General features: G+C 58.4%; 3 protein-coding genes across 9 annotated transcripts in view; 1 reads left to right on the plus strand and 2 right to left on the minus strand.

The window, feature by feature from the left end:
• Positions 1-1614: 1614 nt before the first annotated feature.
• On the minus strand, positions 1615-11097 carry SIMC1 (SUMO interacting motifs containing 1). 6 transcript variants are annotated; one of them, XM_067304727.1, is made up of 11 exons: positions 10975-11030; positions 9205-9328; positions 7748-8509; positions 7144-7364; positions 6262-6331; positions 5681-5826; positions 5053-5232; positions 4406-4534; positions 3237-3393; positions 3070-3154; positions 1615-2077 (listed from the first exon to the last, which is right to left on the minus strand). In XM_067304727.1, the coding sequence occupies exons 3-11, from the start codon at positions 8093-8095 to the stop codon at positions 1857-1859; spliced, it is 1557 nt and encodes a 518-aa protein (XP_067160828.1). In that variant the 5' UTR covers positions 8096-8509; positions 9205-9328; positions 10975-11030; the 3' UTR covers positions 1615-1856. The 6 variants fall into 6 exon arrangements, with proteins under 6 accessions (XP_067160828.1, XP_067160827.1, XP_067160825.1 ...); XM_067304726.1 differs by lacking the exon at positions 9205-9328 and adding an exon at positions 9615-9859 and having other exon boundaries at positions 10975-11014; XM_067304724.1 differs by lacking the exon at positions 9205-9328 and having other exon boundaries at positions 10975-11097.
• A 92-nt stretch (positions 11098-11189) lies between these two features.
• On the plus strand, positions 11190-14229 carry THOC3 (THO complex subunit 3). The gene is made up of 6 exons (XM_067304927.1): positions 11190-11432; positions 11572-11728; positions 12552-12756; positions 13111-13272; positions 13363-13463; positions 13802-14229. The coding sequence occupies exons 1-6, from the start codon at positions 11250-11252 to the stop codon at positions 13963-13965; spliced, it is 972 nt and encodes a 323-aa protein (XP_067161028.1). The 5' UTR covers positions 11190-11249; the 3' UTR covers positions 13966-14229.
• A 2210-nt stretch (positions 14230-16439) lies between these two features.
• The window catches only part of CPLX2 (complexin 2), a 17304-nt gene continuing 16588 nt past the window's right edge, over positions 16440-17155 (minus strand). For both annotated transcript variants that reach the window (XM_067304699.1, XM_067304700.1), the window contains one exon: positions 16440-17155. This exon is cut by the window's right edge and continues 827 nt beyond it. The gene's annotated coding sequence lies outside the window, so the exon portion shown is untranslated.

A 17155-nucleotide genomic window follows, 5' to 3' on the forward strand; every position in this document is an offset into this window, starting at 1 on the left:
TGTGTGTGTACCTGTATTGTGGAGGTGGATGCAGATGTGGGAAGCAGGCTAGTATTCACCTAGAGATGCCCCGCACCGCGTGGTGTAGCTACCTCTCTGCTTTGCTTTCCTTGATGATGTTGTGGCATTCGTATCTGCCACGACACCCCTTGTAGAGCTGATAAACAGGGGCCTGTGCACAGAGCCCTCCTGGAGTGAGGTTGACCAACCTGAAGTTCCTCATGTTCCAAAAGCATTAGCAGAGCTAAAAATGGTGAAATAGAGCCTGAAGCACACAGGTACACTGGTGCTGTCTGTGCTGTTGCAGGTCTCGGTTACACAAGCTATTCCTGTAGCCCTTTGGAAGGGCTTGGGTTAGAGGGTGACCTCTTGGTGTGATATGCTAATATGCAGCTTTCTGTATTTTGCTCAAGCACCCTTCCTGGTGGGTGGAAACCAGAATTAGGTAAATGATTAAAGGTTTAAATCTATTTTTCAGTTAAATGAGCACACCATGGAGGAAGAGCAGCTTTCTGTAGCAAGGAGCACTTGGGAGTGTGCACTGTCAGTAACACTTCTGGCCTATTACTCCACAAACAGACTTCCTCCCTTCTTCCCCCTATGGCTTATTCCTGTGTTAGAGGGGAGATCGTGTACAGGCTTCCTAAAGAGCAAGGAGCAAACCCTCTAGCCCCAGGTCATGTCTGGCTCTTAACAGACTCTTCCAAACTGTTCAGGGCTCTCTGAAGCCAGGCTTCCACACGTGGCCTGGCTGCATACCAGGTGCCAGGTTTTCAATGTGTAAAACACTGAAATAAGGACTACAGCATTCCTGGCCATGGCTGCACTGCTGGATCTCCCTGGACTCTGGTCTCCTCATAAGGCTATTAATCCCAGCATCTGTAGAGTATGTGCTGCAAAATGGCTGGGCTGGACCACGGGTCACCTAGGCCAGGGGCAGATGAAGGAGTGGAGGGCAGGTAGAAATTGAGTCTTTCCTTTGCTTGCAGGGGGATCAATCTGTTACTGCTGAACTGTCCCAAGCGCCCTTCCATGGAAATGCTTAACTGCTGTCTGACCTCAGCTGTAAGTCTTGGCGTCTGAGTTGGGTGACAGTGGATTTGAATTTAGAGATTTGTGGTTCATTCTGCCTGCTGGATGAATGTGGTGCCTGTTCTTTCAGCACAAGACCTGAGTAATGGTAGTCTTCATGACAACATGCATGCTTGTCTGCACTGCAGATGCTTGAGTGAACTCTGCAAGAAGTGCAGCCTTTTCAGCTGATCCCACTACCCTGACCTTCATCTTGACCTGGCTAACTAACTTGGGCAAAGCCACATAGATGTATTTGATTTGGAATGGGAAAGTTCACCCCCTGCCTGAGGATTGACCGGCATGAGTTGGGGATCTCTGCACTGTGAACACCCTCACTGCCCTGCACACATGGATTTCTCTGAAAAGAGTATTAACCCTGTTCCTAAATACTGGACAGGTCCTAGCATTTTGCTTGCCGTACAAACTGTTCTCAAAGTTTATGGCTGCTTTAGTCTAGTGCCATACTTGGGTACAGCTGCAAAAGTCAGAACTGAGCACCTCCTTTGGACAGGGCTGGCACCAAGATAGAAGAGTCTCAGCAAATATGAAAATAATTTATTTTTTTAAAAGTGTACAAAGTGCCTTGTAAAACTGTAGGATGAGACAAGTTTGAAAGGAAGCTCTGAGACTGGGCAAATCAGAGATTTTCCATACAAATGTATAAACAAAACCATGTGATGGATGACAGTTGAGGTTGCAGCATAAAACAGAGGGTTTTGACTGCATAGCTTGTAAAGGAAACAGGAGGCTCTTTGTGCCCCCTGCCACAGTACTTGTCTCCATCATGTAGCAGTGATGATGAGGAGCAGCTCTCGGAACATGCACACTTTCTCCTTGATCTGCAGGGGGAAGGGCTCCCCCAAGACCCGCTGCAGTCGGCTGAGGAAGTTCTCTGTGTTCAGGTGAATGTCCAGCTGGGTGATGTCATCATCATCCTGGAGCTTGGGCTTGGCTTTCTTAATGATTAAGTCCATCCGCTCACTGAGTGCACTCCGTAAGTGCCCTACAAAAGGAAACGCTGGTGGCAAGAGGCAATACACAAAGGAGCAGTGTTTGACTTGTTCAGGGACAGAAAGCAGCATGCCTCAGGCAGTGCTGCCCTGTGGTGAAAAGCAGTCGGGGGCAGCGTGCAGCTCCTTTCCTGGTTAGCCTCGATGCTTCTGTACAAGACTAGCCAGGTGGAAGAAGGAACTGTCACCTCCTGGAGCTCAGTCTGGCACATGGAGAGGCCAAGAAATGGGGAGGGGGCTGTAACGTAGTTTTCTTCTATGCTAGTGGCAGACTGGACAACTGTCCAGCTGGAGAGGAGAGTATCTAAAGAGCTTTTCAACTACAGTGATCTTCTGAGGGCTTCAGGGAGCAAGGGAGGAATAGGACTCTGCCCACATGTTTGTGGGTTCCTCTGCATTCCTCCACGAGAACCTTATCCTGGTCTCAAGCAGCCGAGGTTGGGAGGAGATTTGAGCAATTTTCCAGTAAAACTGAATTTTAGGAACTACCCTTTGACTGTGCCACTCTCCTGGAGTCAGAAATATTGCTCCTTCCAAGGCTACTGTGGGAGGTGCTCTCTTCCCACTCTGGTAAGTGCTCAGTGTGTCCTGGCTTCACTACCCCTTTGCCTTCTGCTTTTCCTCTTAAACGAGCCTATTTTTCCACTCACTCTGTGCGCAGCTTGGACAACAGCTGGTGCAAAGCACCCCCTTGCCTACTTCCCAATGCTGTGGTTGATCCTTTAGGAAGCAGGCTATTTCTTAGGTGCTAAACTTGGCAAAACAGGTTGTGCTCTCATCTTGATGTAGCCCTGCAACATCATTTCTTAACCCTGGCTGCTGGGAATAGTTACCAACAAGGATTGAGATACATCACCTTTCTAAGACTCGGTGGCTGTGAGTTCATTCAAGCATGATGTAAAGAGAGGAGGAAGTATATTTTGGGCTGTCCTGCTGCAGCCTCTTGATTAGATACTGTGCATTAAGGTCAGAACAGGCTGCTTACCCAATACTACGTTTTGATAACTCAGCAGCAGCAAACTCAAGTACTGCAGCATCTCATCCCATCTTTCCCATGTTGGTGCTTCTTCCTATGAGAGGAGAGGGTATTTGGTTATTAGAAGAGATTTTCTCCTGAGAAAAAAAATATAAGGGAGAGGATGGACTAGATACCTGGTATTGCAGTAGCACAGAGGAGTGGCTCAGGAAATACAGGATCTTGGCCAGAGACAAGGGCATGTTCGTGGGCACTTCGCAGCTGTGCTGGAACATCAGCTCTAGCACTTTGCAGCGCAGGAGCTGGCTGTCCATGGTGTTCAAGAAGGCTTCTCTGAAAGACAAAGGGATTTACCATGGGGGAGACAGCACAGCCTCACCAGGAACAACTGCTCCCGCAGGTTCCTGGTGTCCTGCTGGCGCTGCTCCTGCGCAGATGTGGGGTGACTGCAGGGGGCTGCCCAGCAGTGCAGTAGAAGCAAAACCACCAGATGTGATACAAAGACCTTCGTTATACAGCTTGGCCACAGACATGTTTATGTCGTTAGGTCTGACCTGTGACAACTTGAGGTCGGTACGGTCTGTGAAACAAGCTTAGCTGCCTTACTTCACCCTGCCCAACAGCCTGTGCAGATGTTATCCATTCCTGCTGACTCACAGGAAGCGCAGCCAAGCAAGTGTGAAGTGGGGTCAGCTGCCAACTGGAACTAGTGGATCTGTCCTGGGATGAGCAACAGCTTGGTTAGATTCAGTTTTGCTTGATTAGACCCAGTGTGTGCTCAGATAGTTGTGCTAAAGGATCTGAAAGGGTTGTCTGCTGGGGGGCTGCCTGCTGGGGTTGGCAAGCATGGGTTTGAAACGTCTGTGGATCTAGTGGTCTAATGTCTACACTAGAGCCAGTCAGGGTCTGGTGCCTTGGCTTCAGGTACTGCATTTCTTACAGAAAAAAACAAAAGCATATCAAGGCAAAGCTGTAGGAACTGCGTCATGTGCTGATGAGCTTCTTGGTTGTCCCTGGGAATCAGTGACATGTTTACTAGTAAGTGACTGTGCTGATGCTGAGTCCTGCTTTTTAAACTCTCTTTGCAGTTGTAAAGTCCTTCAACTTTAATGGGTGGGACAATCAACAGTTCTCAGCAAGGCACCAGCTGGGGAGGTGCCCTCAGTTACCAATGTTATATCCCCGTGGGATCTTTCTGTCCAACAGCCATGCTCTCACTGGCTGGGTCATAAATGAGTCTGTCTTTCTATACCCTGGAGTATTTTTGTGCATCCAGATTTGGATGTAAACCAGGAATAAGACTTGCCCACAATGGCAGATGCTGCCTTGCACTTGTTTGTCTTACCTTTGGCTCCTCACAGGAATATTCAGTATAAAAGGGAATATCACATCTGCGATTTTACAGGAGCTGCAGTTGGGAGATCTGTCCACTTCCACTGCGATGGACAACATCCGTTGGAGCAGGAGCATCACCCTAGGTTAGGCAAACAGTCAGTACTGGGAAACACTATCCCTAGACTTGCAAGGAAAGCAGTGGGGGTGGCATCTAGTTCAGATGCACGCCTCGCAGTGAGGGACGTAGGGGGAGCTAGCAGGTTAGATTTGGTTAGCTTCCTAGAAAGCCCCATTGTGTCTCCTAGTGATGTTTAAATCCAATGCTCTTGGAAGAAAAGCTAATCCTCAGATGGGTCCCAAGTAGGTCCCTGCAGTGTTGATGGGGCAACATGGGGCAGCTTGTGCTGTCCCTTGTGTGGGCTGAGGGCTCTGACCTTATAGTATGCGTAAGATGACGAAGCTTACTGAGCCAGTTTCCTGCCAGGTAAGCAAATCTCTCGCTCACCAATCTATGTCTCCCGGAGGAAAACTTCAGATACCTTCAGGCAGGTAACCTGGTCACAGGTACAACGTGGCTTCCCTGACTGGAGACCCTGGCTTCTCCCTGTCTTGGGCCCCATGAGCTAACAGGAGGGAGCCAGGACTTCTGAGGCTTACTTCTGGGAGAAGAAGGCTGGTGGAGCCGCCTCTGCCTGGTCAGTGCAGTCCGGCCATGGTGCAGATGAGCTGTATTCGGCCCTTGCTTCTGCCGAAGAATATGTCGTTTCTTGTGGCTGCTCTCGGGGCTGGGAGAACCCGACTCCTGTAACTGCTGCAACCAACCATTCAACCACCTCCCTGGGACAGAAGCAGAAATGTTAGTGGGGATGGGCCTGGCTTTGCTGCGTTGTGATCTCTAGCTTCACTCAGAGCTCAAGGAAAGACCTTGAGGATGCAGGATGCGCCCCACCCATTTGCATAGGCTGGGGAATAGCTCTGTTGAGCAGCATAAGATTTATATGATTGTCAACAGGAGTGACTCCTCAGTCCAGAACTGAGCAATCCAAATCTGATCTAATTCCTGGGAAAACGCCTGCTAGGCTGTGGCTGGAAATGTTTTGCATCATCTCTACTGGTTTGCTGCCATAAACCTCCTCCTGTTCTTTACACCTGTGCCCTAAACTTTTTTTCTGTCTCCCATGCTTGTTTCCCGGAAATTCAGAACTGGAATCTTGACACAGATTCCCTGAGCCTCTGCCTCTCAGCATCTGGTTGGAAGCTGTAGGAGGGGAGGAGGTGTCCTTACTTGACATTACTGAAGCACATGTCACAGGAAAGCACTTTCTTAGCAATTGACTTCTGCAGGAGGTGCAGCCTCAGGTTCTGCTGGAAGTCATCCTCCAGGGTCTGCACCACGTACTCCAGGAACAGGAGTCGGCCAGGAGGCTTCTCCTGAGGAGAGATGCAGATGGTGTGAGCCTGACAAAGCAGGAGGGCTGAGGAGAACCAGGGAATTTTTCTTTCTTGGGAATGGGCTGATTTACATGACTGAAGAATAGCATGTTTGGCCCAGGTGCTTGGCTGGACCTGCTCTACCATTGCACTAGAGCTGTTGCCCTTGCAAGTCCCTCTAGTCCCTATGTTGTCTTCAGACTAGACAACCTGCCTACAGCTGTGCAGCAGTTTATGAAGCAACATGAATAAAACCAGGAGACACACCTGGTACTGGCTGCCATCAGCGACTGCAATAAAACTAAATGTTGGACCAGCCCATTCTGCAGCAGAACAAGGGCATGGGAGGGCCCAGGGCAACGCTTAGCCCTGAAAACTGTGTACTGGTTGATCCCTGCTCGATGGTGACACATGCAGTCAGGAACTGCCAAGTACCTGGTCTTCCATGATGTATTTCAGCAGTGTCCAGTCCCATCCCACTGTGGCGGCGTTGGCTGGATGGAGCCTGCAAGGACAGTGCTGCCCATTTATGCTGAACTGCCCGACTGTCTGCCTGGAGGCAAGGTACCCCCTGCCCCAGCCCTCCCTTGCCAGCCCGCTTGCCTGGGGGCCTGTACTGCCTTCTCTAGCATCATCTCCTCTCTGGCCTGGCCCTCTCCCTTTCTCCTGCCCTGTCCACGTTCATTCTTCAGAAGAGCCTGACTGGAAGTGTGCTCCACGGAGAGCACCAGCACTCCTGGGCCTGTGGCCTTGGGAAATGTTGTGCCTTGCTGCGGGAACCCTGAGTGCTGTAGGCGAACCGCCCCTGCCACCTCCAGCTCATGGACCCTGCTGCAACCCAGGGGAGGCATCTCTGCCATGTCACTGCAGCGAAGAATGAGATCTGTTCTTCAGGAACAAAGCACACTCCTCTGTCCCAGAGGACTCCCTGGTGTCACAGGCAATCCCTGAGCTGTGCTGGCTTGCTAGGAAATGATTTAAATGCTCTCATGAAATAGCTGGAGCTGCTCTCCCTATTGTCTCAGCATCCCCTGCCTCTCCCACCCTCATCCTTCCTCCATTCGGGACTTCAGAGGCTCCTATCTGGGCCAGTACTGGTCCTGACCGTTCCCCCCAGCCCCCAGACAGCCTGGGGCTGTGTCAGTTTTGGTAACCTCTGTGAATAGAGGGCAGGGGCAGAAGAAGGATCATCCTGGATTATAAGGGAAATTGCTTCCTGTTCTGTGGGTAAGGAATGCAGAGAATAACCTCTAAGCTGGGCCAACCCCAGGGAGCATCTACCCCGCCCCAGGGCACTGTAGCAGAGGGAAAACATACATTTGGATTTTCATCAGCAGCATGTAGGTGTCCTTCAGGATCTCCCCCCGGTGGGAGTTCAACAGGATCTGTCTGATCAGGTAGGACACGATGTCGTTAGGAGGGCAGTGCCGGCAGGAGACGAACTCGCTCAGGAAATGCAACGTGCCCTCGAGGAAGTTCTCCTCGATGGTGGTGTGCACCATGCTCATCTTCCCGCTGGGGATGAGCTCGGGTTTCTGCTGTGTGCAAGGCAAAGCAATGGGTGAAAGCCGGCTCCCTCTGGCCTGTGCGTAGCTCGTATCCGCTCTGCACCCACACCCACGATGCCCTCGCCCTGCACTGTAATGGCACACAGTTTGCCCAGTGCCGGGCAGTGCCCTGCTCCAGGGCTGCATTGATGCCTTCGCAGGTAAGTCACAACTGCCCTCCAGCTGTGATGTGCGGCCCACCGTTAAGGGAACCGCACTAACCAGAGATCCCAGCTGCTCAACAAAGCCTCCCCCGAATGAGAAGCAGAGCCAGGGCTGCCCCTGCTTCCTCCTCTACCTCTCACCCACTGCAGGAGCCGTCGCTGAGCAGACTCCAGCTGGGCCTGGCAGCGGCTGCTCTGAACCTTGTTTACCTGCAGCCTTTCCCTGTCAGGCGCTATGTCTTGGAGGAAGAGATGACGGACTCCGGTCCTCCTGAAGTACTGCAGTTTGTTCAGCCAGGCCTTGCTGTCAGCCCTGGTTCTGGCTGGGGCCATTTGCTGCACCGCTACACGCGGTGGCACGTCACATGCTTCCAACGTAGGCATTTTGGCTCCCGCCGGGGACATAATGATGCCGGCTGGAGCAGGGCTCAGCCTTGGGGGGAGGTCCCTTTGCTGGCAAACTGTGGGAGTCTCTTCCTCCGCACCAGAGCCTCTCCAGCTGCAGCTGCTGTTCAGGCTGGAGGGGGACAGGGAGAGCTGGTCTGAGTCCAGCTGCATGCTGGCCAGGGAGCCCAAGTCACTGTTAAAAGTGGTGGTGCTGCAGTTCTGCCCAGGGCTGCACGAAGAGCCCTGGCAGCTGGAGGCGGGAGAGAAGCCGCCTCCGCTCCCAGCGCTTTCCGCTGCGTCCAGGGCGGCGAGAGGCTCTGCGGGGGCGCCGCTGGAGGATGCTGCAGGCCTGGGCTCCACCGACACCTCCCTTTCTTGCTTGGTGGGGAAGCAGAGCCTGGGCAGGGAGGCACGCGCTGCCCAGGAAGCAGGCGCTTGCCCGGGGTCCCGGTCAGCACAGCCTGCGGCGTCGGGAGGGCTGCATGGGTCCTCCTCCTCCTCCTCCTCCGTCAGGTCGATGATGGTGAGGCTGGCGCACGGCGCTGGCTCTGCGCTCACCTCCTCGCAGGTCAGGTCGATGATCTCCTGTGGGGACAGAGGGGTCAGCGCTGTCTGCAGTGGAGGCACTTGGGTGCCTTGGGCCTCCCCTGCCAGGAGCCTCTGGTGTGTCAGCACCGTCCTGGCCCTCCCTGGCTCATGAGAGAGGAAATGGAGGGGAAGGGACTGGTCTGCACCAGTGCAGGAAGAGAAACCAGGAGCAAAAACCCTGCTGCCTGGCCGAGGCAGCCCCAAGCTCTGGTGTCAGCCTCCCCCAGCAGCACGGCCGGGCCCAGGCCTGGCCTGGGCCCCTCTTCCCCGCTGCTGCCGGCAACAAGGGTCGCCCGAGGGTGCCTTACGGCTGCGTCCTCTGCTTCAAAAAAACCCCAAAATAAAAACAAACCCCCAAAAGCCTGGTGTGCAGCGTGGGACCCCAGCTGTGCTCGGCCCGCAGAGGTCCTGCTGAGCCCGGGGAGCAGGGGGACTGTCCCCTGCAGTCTGCTCTTTGGGGCCTGGCCAGCTCTAGTGGGTTTCTCCAGTGCCAGGAATGGCCCTTGCTGCTGCATTTGGCTGCAGAGCAGGGGGAGTTTGGGTTGTTCCCTCCTGCCCCCGTACAGCCGCAAGGCGGACGGGAAGCAGCCGGAGCGGGTGCAGGCGTTAGCCGTCCCCTGCTCGCTCCCGCGACAGGCTGGCTGACCCCAGCTCCCCCAGCCCACCCTTAGCGGGAAGCTTTGCCTCCACACCTCCGTCCTGGGGCCATGCAGCGCCGGGGTGGAGAGCTCTGCCCCTTCGTGGATCTGAACCTCAGCGTCCCCCGCGCTCTCCCCATAACGCTCGCTATCCCAGTCCCACGGGAGGGGGCTGCAGCTGTGTGACAGAACAAGGAAGGCTTCGGCGGTTGGTCCCACAGAAGAGCTGTCCCAAGCGTGGGACAACGGTGACATCCAGTGCCCCAGCGGGTCCCTCCCCGGCAGCAGGCGTTTCTGCAGGAGCCAAACCAGCTGGGCCGGAGCTCCTCAGCAGGGCACGGCACCGCAGCTCCCCTGGGGCCACGATACAGCACGTGCTGGAGATGTCTGCGAGCCCCACCAGCATCCCCCTGCGGCACAGCCTCACCCGCTACGCGGACACGAGTGGAAGGGAATAGAGCTACCTTCACGTCCATGACACCAGACCAGCTCTAGAGCAGCACAGAGACTTTGGGGGCTTCCCATCCAGGACTCGTCGGGCGATGCAGCCTCTTTAACCCCGAGCTCCAAGGATGTGCATCTACAAGGGGCCGCAGGAGTAGGCAGGGGGAACGCATCTGTGTCCGCACCAGCGGCAGGCAGGACACAGCACGTCTCAGAAGGTGCATGGGATCATTACATGCCCAGGAGGGGTCAGGGTCTTTTTGCTCTTGGAAAAAAATCACAGCGTCTCAAAACAGGAAAATGTTTTGAGAACATCTTCAAGAAAACCCATTTAAATCCATCTCTTTTTCCTGACTCAGACCCGCTGCCTTTCCCAAGCGAGGGGCTGCATTTGCTGTGGGGAGGTGACAAAACCCAACAGGTCTTGCTCCTTCAGGAAAAACAGCGGGGCTGAACAGGCGTGGAGATGGCCTGAGCTGCAGCCCGCTGGGGAGCCCCGCCGCGTCCTGCGGCCCCGCGGCACCCCCGGAACTGCCGGGCGTTTGAAAGCTGCATCAGAACCGGGGCCAACGGCTTCCAGCGTGGGGGCTGCCGGGCTGGCCTCCCTCACCAGCAGGGACAGCAGACGGGGGAGATGGCCTCTCCTGCCACGCCGCCGGCACGCAGACCCGTCCTTCGCCCTGCCGGCAGGGCCGTGCGGGTGAGCCGGACCCCGGGCGCCGGAGCACGGCCTGGTTCGTGCAGGGCTGGGTGCCGGGGGCGTGCGGCTGCGGGAGGCTGAGGCGGGACGAGGGGAGGCCGGGTCGGTCGGGGTGCTCGAGGGGGTGCTGGGGCTCCTTGGCCAGGCCACGCTCTGCGCGGGGGGTGTAACGGAGACATGGCCTCGCGCACGGCGATGCGCCCGCAGCACCGCCGCCTGGGCGGCACGCGGCTGCCCGGGGCGCGAGGCCGCGGGGAGGCCTCGGGGACGTGGTGGGGGGACGGGGACCCTGCTGGGGGGCTGTAGCTCGGGGGGGCTGGGGCATCCCGGGGGGACATGGCTGAGGGGGCTGGGACCCTTCCGGGGGGATGTGGCTGAGGGGGGCTGGGACCCTCCTAGGGGCCGGGTCCTCTTTGGGGACGTGGCTGGGGATGCTGGGACCCCCCGGGAGGCACGGCGTGGCCCCGGGCCGGTGTCCGTTGGGCCCCGTGGGCAAGGGCACGTGCCACGCGCCCGCCGCGGCGCCTCGAGGTTTTCTGTCCCCGCATGGCACCCGTCCCCGCCCGCGCCGCCAGCCGCGGCGGAAGCGCCGCCATGTTTGTGAGGGGCAAGCCGCGCCCGGTCCGGCGGGGGGAGGTGCCGCCCGCCGCCGCTCCGTTCCCCGGGGGCCGCTGACTCACCGCGGGGGGCGGCAGGGGGCGCCGCGACACCTTGCGGCGGCGGCGGCGGCGGCGGGGCGGCGAGCGGTCGCCCTCAGAGCCCGAGTCGCTTATGAGGACGACGCTGTCGGCCATCTTCGCTGCGGGCGGCGGCGGCTCCGCCCCCCGCGGGCCGGGCGGGGCGGTGGCGCCCGCCGGGACGGACCGGGCGGAAGCTGCGTCACGCGCGGCGGCGGCGGCGGCGGGGCGGGCGCCGCCGGCGGCTCCCTGGAGGCGCGGCGCGGCGCGGCGGGGCCATGGCGCTGTCGCCCTACGTGCTGGCCATGCAGGAGCTCTTCCGCGCCAACACGCGGAGCCGCGAGTTCCCGGCGCACGGCGCCAAGGTGCACTCGGTGGCCTGGAGCTGCTGCGGCCGCCGCCTCGCCTCCGGCTCCTTCGACAAGACCGCCAGCGTCTTCGTGCTCGAGAAGGACCGGCTGGTGAGCGGGCCGCGGCGCTGGGGCGGGGCGGGGCGGGCCGGCGGGAGGGAGGGAGCGGGCCGCGGGGCGGCGGGCGGGAGCGGGGCGCCGCGCCGCCCTGCCCTGCTCCCCGCGGCCCACCGCCGCCCTCTGCCGCCAGGTGAAGGAGAACAACTACCGCGGCCACGGCGACAGCGTGGACCAGCTCTGCTGGCACCCCAGCAACCCCGACCTCTTCGTCACGGCGTCCGGCGACAAGACCATCCGCATCTGGGACGTCCGCACCACCAAGTGCATCGCCACCGTCAACACCAAAGGTGGGCGCCGGCGGGACCTCGCCGCCGTGGCAGAGCTCCCTGGCCTCCCCCTGGGGGTGGTGGGGATCTGGGGCATCTTGGCTGACTGCTTCTGTCTTTGCCTCGTGCTCATCGAGCTCGAGCAGCCTTATGGAGCAGCAGAGAACACGAGGGTGACTTGTGTTGATGCTGGGACTGGAGAAACCTCTGATATATGATGCTGGTTGTTAAAATGGCTTATGTACTTGCCTCTGGAGTCTGCGGGTGCAAGGAGAGGCATGTTTACGGAGAGCTATGGTGGAACTAAAAGCTTACGTGAATTCAGAAAGCAGTTAATCAGATCCATGGGCTGATTAACACAGATACCATCTCTGGCTGAGGAGAGCTCCAATTTCAAATTGATGGGTCTGGGAACAGCATTGCAAGATGATATAGCTGCAACTTGCCTCGTTCTTACCCTCATTCATACGTGCTTGTTGTTGGTTGCTGCTTCTTCTGGATCTTGAAGATCACTGGGTTAAGAGGCTCTTTGATTTGATCTTGCTTGGTCATTTCTGTGGTCACATCTTGGCTGAACTGGAAAGAGGAGTAGTGCAATCATGTTGGTTTGAAGCTGTGGTTCTGTTAAGTTTGGTTTTCATTAACTCTGTGTATCTCTTAACCAGCTACTAAGTGGGATTTGTGTGCTGAACTGCAGATTGTCTCAGATCTAGGAGCAGTTTAGAGTTAGTGGAGCAGACTGTGGGCTTCGGTCAGGAAAAAAAAGCCACCTGTCTACTTAACTCATTGTGGTCCTGTGGATTGCTGGGTGGATATGGGACCTGCTGCCCTTTCTTCCCTCTAGGGGAGAACATAAACATCTGCTGGAGCCCTGATGGCCAGACCATTGCAGTAGGGAACAAGGATGACGTTGTCACTTTCATTGATGCCAAGACACATCGTTCCAAAGCTGAGGAGCAGTTCAAGTTTGAGGTGAATGAGATCTCCTGGAACAACGATAACAACATGTTCTTCCTCACTAACGGGAATGGCTGCATCAATATCCTCAGGTAGGTGCCTGTGGCAGCAGGCAGGGAGGGTAGGCGGACTGGCTGCCTTGATGCATCCCTGTCAACTGAGGCAGATGTTGGTCTGCAAGTCTCTTTGCTGCTTGCAGGGGCTGGGGTCCTGCACCCCAGCGTTTCCCAGTCCTGAGGTGGGAACAAAGTTGCCTGGAGCTGAGGTTGCCTCAGTTCTGGGCTGGGCTTCTTGGGAGTTACATGGATCCTTTGCCTCATTCATCCAGCACTCAAGGTTTCCAGTTTGGTTTGCTCACCGTCCCAGTGCACCTTATGCCACATCTGCTTGTAGACAAGCCATCTGCTCCTTTCACTGCTTCCTGTTCTTTCCTTTCATCTCCACAGCTACCCGGAGCTGAAACCCATTCAGTCCATCAATGCCCATCCTTCAAACTGCATCTGCATCAAGTTTGATCCCATGGGGAAGTACTTTGCCACGGGCAGTGCTGATGCTCTAGTCAGCCTCTGGGATGTGGACGAGTTGGTGTGTGTGAGGTGCTTCTCGAGGTAGGTAGTGCTGCCCTGAACCTTTTTCCCTCCCCTCTCTGGTAACCCTGTGGGAGATGGCTCACTCTCTGCTTGGCCCTGCTGTTGCAGGCTTGACTGGCCTGTGCGAACGCTGAGCTTTAGCCATGATGGGAAGATGCTGGCGTCAGCATCGGAAGATCACTTCATTGACATTGCGGAAGTGGAGACAGGTAATGGTTCCCCATCAGGGAAATAGCAAGGAGGGAATCAGACGGAGAAGTGCTGGTGAAACTGGGAGGGCACTTGGGGGATCATCTGCTTGCAAAGAGCTTGGTTGGGCACAGCAGAGCGCCATTAGGGGGAGCCTCTGCCTAGTTGGTCTGTTTTAGAGATTGTGTTGTGTCTGTGTCTTGTCTTCAGGGGATTAAAGCACTGAAGCAGCACTAATTCTTCCCCTGCCCCACACGGGAGGGAGGAGGTGGGTGCTTGGCTCTGGTGGGTGCTATGGGGCAGTGTGCAGTGCAGAACCAGAGGCTGTCCAGCCTGAGATGGTCCCTCTTCTGTGCAGGAGAGAAGCTTTGGGAGGTGCAGTGTGAGTCCCCCACCTTCACAGTGGCCTGGCACCCGAAGAGGCCTCTGCTGGCCTTCGCCTGTGATGACAAAGATGGCAAATACGACAGCAGCCGGGAGGCAGGCACTGTCAAGCTCTTCGGGCTGCCCAATGACTCCTAACGGAACCGTAACGGGCAGCGGGGTAGACCACCAGGAGAGGCAACGCTTCGCTGCTGTCGGGGATGGGAGAATGCTTAGTTAACGTAGGATGGGGGAAGGAGATCGGTCCCCTCCTTGCCTGCTTGGCAGTACGGTGGTCCTTGGCTCAGCTCTGTGCATCCTGCTTGTAAAAAGCAGCCCGTGTGCTGGTGAGGACGGTGGGGGATGCTGGCCGAGCCCCCCTGCTGGTCTCAGGGCAGTGTCCTGCCCCGTCTCGGGGGAACGGAGGGCCCGTTGCAAAGGCAAATGGCCAAAGAAGGTCTGTCGCTGAGTGCCCTTGCTGAGAGGCCTCCCCCGTGGAGGAGCTCAGCTCTAGGGCAGCTGAGTGGAGGCTGCTGTGGCCACACTTCCTAGCAGGGACAAGTTGCATGCCCATCCCCTTCTCTCTTCCCCGGGGCCACCTGGCGAGGGCAGCCCTGGGAGCACAGCCAGCTCGGTAGTTGCAGCTTGCCCCTTCCCCTCCAGACATCTCTTGTACCTTCCCCGCACTGGAGCAGTGGAAGGGGCAGTGTGACGGGGCTGTGAGTTGGGGGATGCTGTCTAGGGGGTGCGGGGTGGGAGAGTGACATTTTTTTGTGTGTGTGGTTGTTTTTCTAATTTTGATAAATCCTCTTCTGTAAGGAAGGTGCCTGTGGCTGTTGTGTGGGTGCAGGTCTGTGGGCGTGAGGTGGTCAGTCAGTGGGGAAGGAGCTGCTGAACTGCTCTCCTGTGAGCTCCTGCCCCTTCCCCACCTCCTGGGCTTTGCTCTGCAGAGAGGAGCTCTCAGCAGGGCTGTGGCTGAGGGGTCTGTGGTGAGGGGCGGTCCCCACTGTCCCCAGGGCCTGTCCCTTTCCCTGGTGGCTCTGTCTCCTGGCCTGGCAGGTGCTGTCGCCCCACCAGGGGGCGCTGCGCCCCCACGCTGGGGAGCGGGGACGCGAGGACGGGGACGGCGACATGCCACTGGGCCCTGGCTCTGCCAGGCCTGGCAGCGTCCTGCGCGGCTGGGCTGGAGCAGGGCTGTGCCTCCGCTAGCAGATGCCCACCTTGCCCGCGCCACAGCCCCCGGCCCTGTGCCGTGGGGCAGAGCCCTTCCCCGTGCCCTCTCCCGGGAGAGGGCAGGCTGTGCTGTCCCAGAGAGCATGTCACCCGCTCCCAGCGGGCTTCGATAGCCCGTAGCTCTCGTGGGCGCTGCAGGGCTTGAGCGTGGGCTGCGGCTGGTGCGGTTCCCTGCGGCTCAGCGGTTGTGTGCCCTCAGGACGGGGCACAGACTTGAGCAGAGACTGGCTGCTGCCAGCCACGGGCAGTTCCCTGGGTGCAGCCAGGCCCGGGCAATGCCCTGCCTGCTCCCCTCTGCCCTTGCCAGAGCAGTTAGGCTGGCCTGAGCCCTGCCTGGCAGCTCCCCCCGTGGTGGTGAGCACGGCTCCGTGTTTTCCCCTCCCCGGGAAGGGCTGCACCTTTTGGGCCTGTCACCAGGGGCTGCTCGTCCAGAGCAAAACCCCAGCCCTGCCTCGAGCGCTCCCTGAGCACCCCCGGCTGCGGCGCGCGGTGCCTCAGTTTCCTCCGGGACTGCTGGGCTGGGAGGGAGGGAGGGAGACACTGCAGGTGGCAAAGGCTCGTGCAGAGGCCAGAGAAGTAACGGGAGCGTGTAGGACCCCCATGGGTTGGCGTGCTGTGGGGAGAGGGTGCATTAGAGCCTCCCCCATCCCCTGTCCCTGTGGTGAACGATAGGGATTCCATCCGGCCTCGGCAGGCTGGGTCCAGGGGAGCGGGGCACCGGAGAGGAGGTGCCGGTGCAGCCTGGCGGCGATGGAGACCTTGCCTGCAAGATCTCTATCATTTCCTAGCCTAATATTTTCTTCTGACACAGGCTTTTCCAGGTGACTGCACTGCTGATGCCGCCTGGGTAGCAGCTGAGCTCTTTGCTGTTAAACGATAGCAAATCAGTCAGAACCGAGGCTGTTCACAGCAAATCTTCAGAGCCGAGGAGGCTGCGGATTCCCCCCCCCCCCCAAAAAAAGGAGTCCTTTTACCCCACAGGTGTCCCCAGTCATTCTGTGTGTGTGTGTGTGGGGGGGTCCCACAGTCAGTGGGGAAGAGGCAAAAGCCCCCTTGCTATACCCATGGATCTGTTGGGACAGGGGCACCCCAGAACCAGCTGCCTTTGACCTTGTCCCCAACCCTGCCCTCCCCAGCGAGGGCTCCTGTGGGGCCCACTCTGCAGTGCAGGGGGCAGCTGGGTTAAGAGCGGGGCTCCAGGAGCCGCATCGGGCCTCCCCCCTTCCCTGTGGCCAGCCATGGGGCCTGGCTTGGGTGCTGTTGGCGTGCCGCACAGGGTGAGGATGGGCCCTGTGGCCTCTAGCACTGTGATGAGCTGCCAGGTCTCAGCCCTGAGCTGCTGTGGGGTGAGGGAGATGGTGTGGGGCCCCAGGGAAGCAATGGCTCAGTAAAGGCCGGAGCAATGTACAAATCCCTTTATTTTAATAGTTTGTCAAAGACTAGTTCGAGCAGGATGGTCACGGCATGTCTGCAGGGCCCCACGCCGCCCTCCGCCTCCTGGGAAGGGCCACGGCGAGCGGCTGGGGGACGGTGGCGGAGGAAGCACGGGGGGCGGGAGCACGGTGGGGCGAGGGACAGGTCGGGGGCGATGGCATGCCCCCGTATCCCCCCCGCTGGGGCGTGGGGATGTGCCTGGGGCACCCTGCCCGGGAGGTCCGTTCCCAGGCCCGGGAGAACCGTGTGTCCAGCGTTTGGGGGAGGCAGCCGGGTGCTCCCAGCCTGTCGGCTGCCCGCGGGCAGCCCGGGACTGGCTCGGCAGCCCTCAGCTCCGCGCTGGGTTTATTGCAGCCCACGGGCACGGGGCAGAGCAGGGTCCTCACCCGGGCCGGGGCCCCGGCAGGGCAGCGCGGGGCGCTCGGCTCGGTGCTGCGGGGGGCCCCGGGGGCGGCGGGGCGCGGGGTGGAGGCGTGAGCAGCGAACACGAGGACGCATGGAGCAACGGGGCGCACCCTGGCACAGAGACACTAATGCGAGAACGGGGGCCAGCGGGGCCGAGACACAGACGAGCGAGCGATGGGGACAGCGGGGACAGGGCAGGGGGGACGAGGCAGGGGGGGGTCCCTGCCCCGCACGCGCCTTTGTACACGGTTGGCGGAGCGCGGCGCCCGCTCCTCCC

The sequence above is a fragment of the Apteryx mantelli genome, chromosome 14, assembly GCF_036417845.1.
Source record: "Apteryx mantelli isolate bAptMan1 chromosome 14, bAptMan1.hap1, whole genome shotgun sequence".
NCBI lineage: Eukaryota > Metazoa > Chordata > Aves > Apterygiformes > Apterygidae > Apteryx > Apteryx mantelli.

Coding starts and splice junctions, on each gene's coding strand:
- SIMC1 (XM_067304722.1), bottom strand. CDS start 9,405: ATGTCACCGTTGTCCCACGCTTGGGACAGCTCTTCTGTGGGACCAACC. Junction 7,365..7,747: donor CTGACAGGGAAAGGCTGCAG/GTAAACAAGGTT, acceptor CCTTGCACACAG/CAGAAACCCGAGCTCATCCC. Junction 4,535..5,052: donor CCAGCCTTCTTCTCCCAGAA/GTAAGCCTCAGA, acceptor TGCCTAACCTAG/GGTGATGCTCCTGCTCCAAC.
- THOC3 (XM_067304927.1), top strand. CDS start 11,250: ATGGCGCTGTCGCCCTACGTGCTGGCCATGCAGGAGCTCTTCCGCGCC. Junction 11,433..11,571: donor TGCTCGAGAAGGACCGGCTG/GTGAGCGGGCCG, acceptor CTCTGCCGCCAG/GTGAAGGAGAACAACTACCG. Junction 13,464..13,801: donor CATTGCGGAAGTGGAGACAG/GTAATGGTTCCC, acceptor TCTTCTGTGCAG/GAGAGAAGCTTTGGGAGGTG.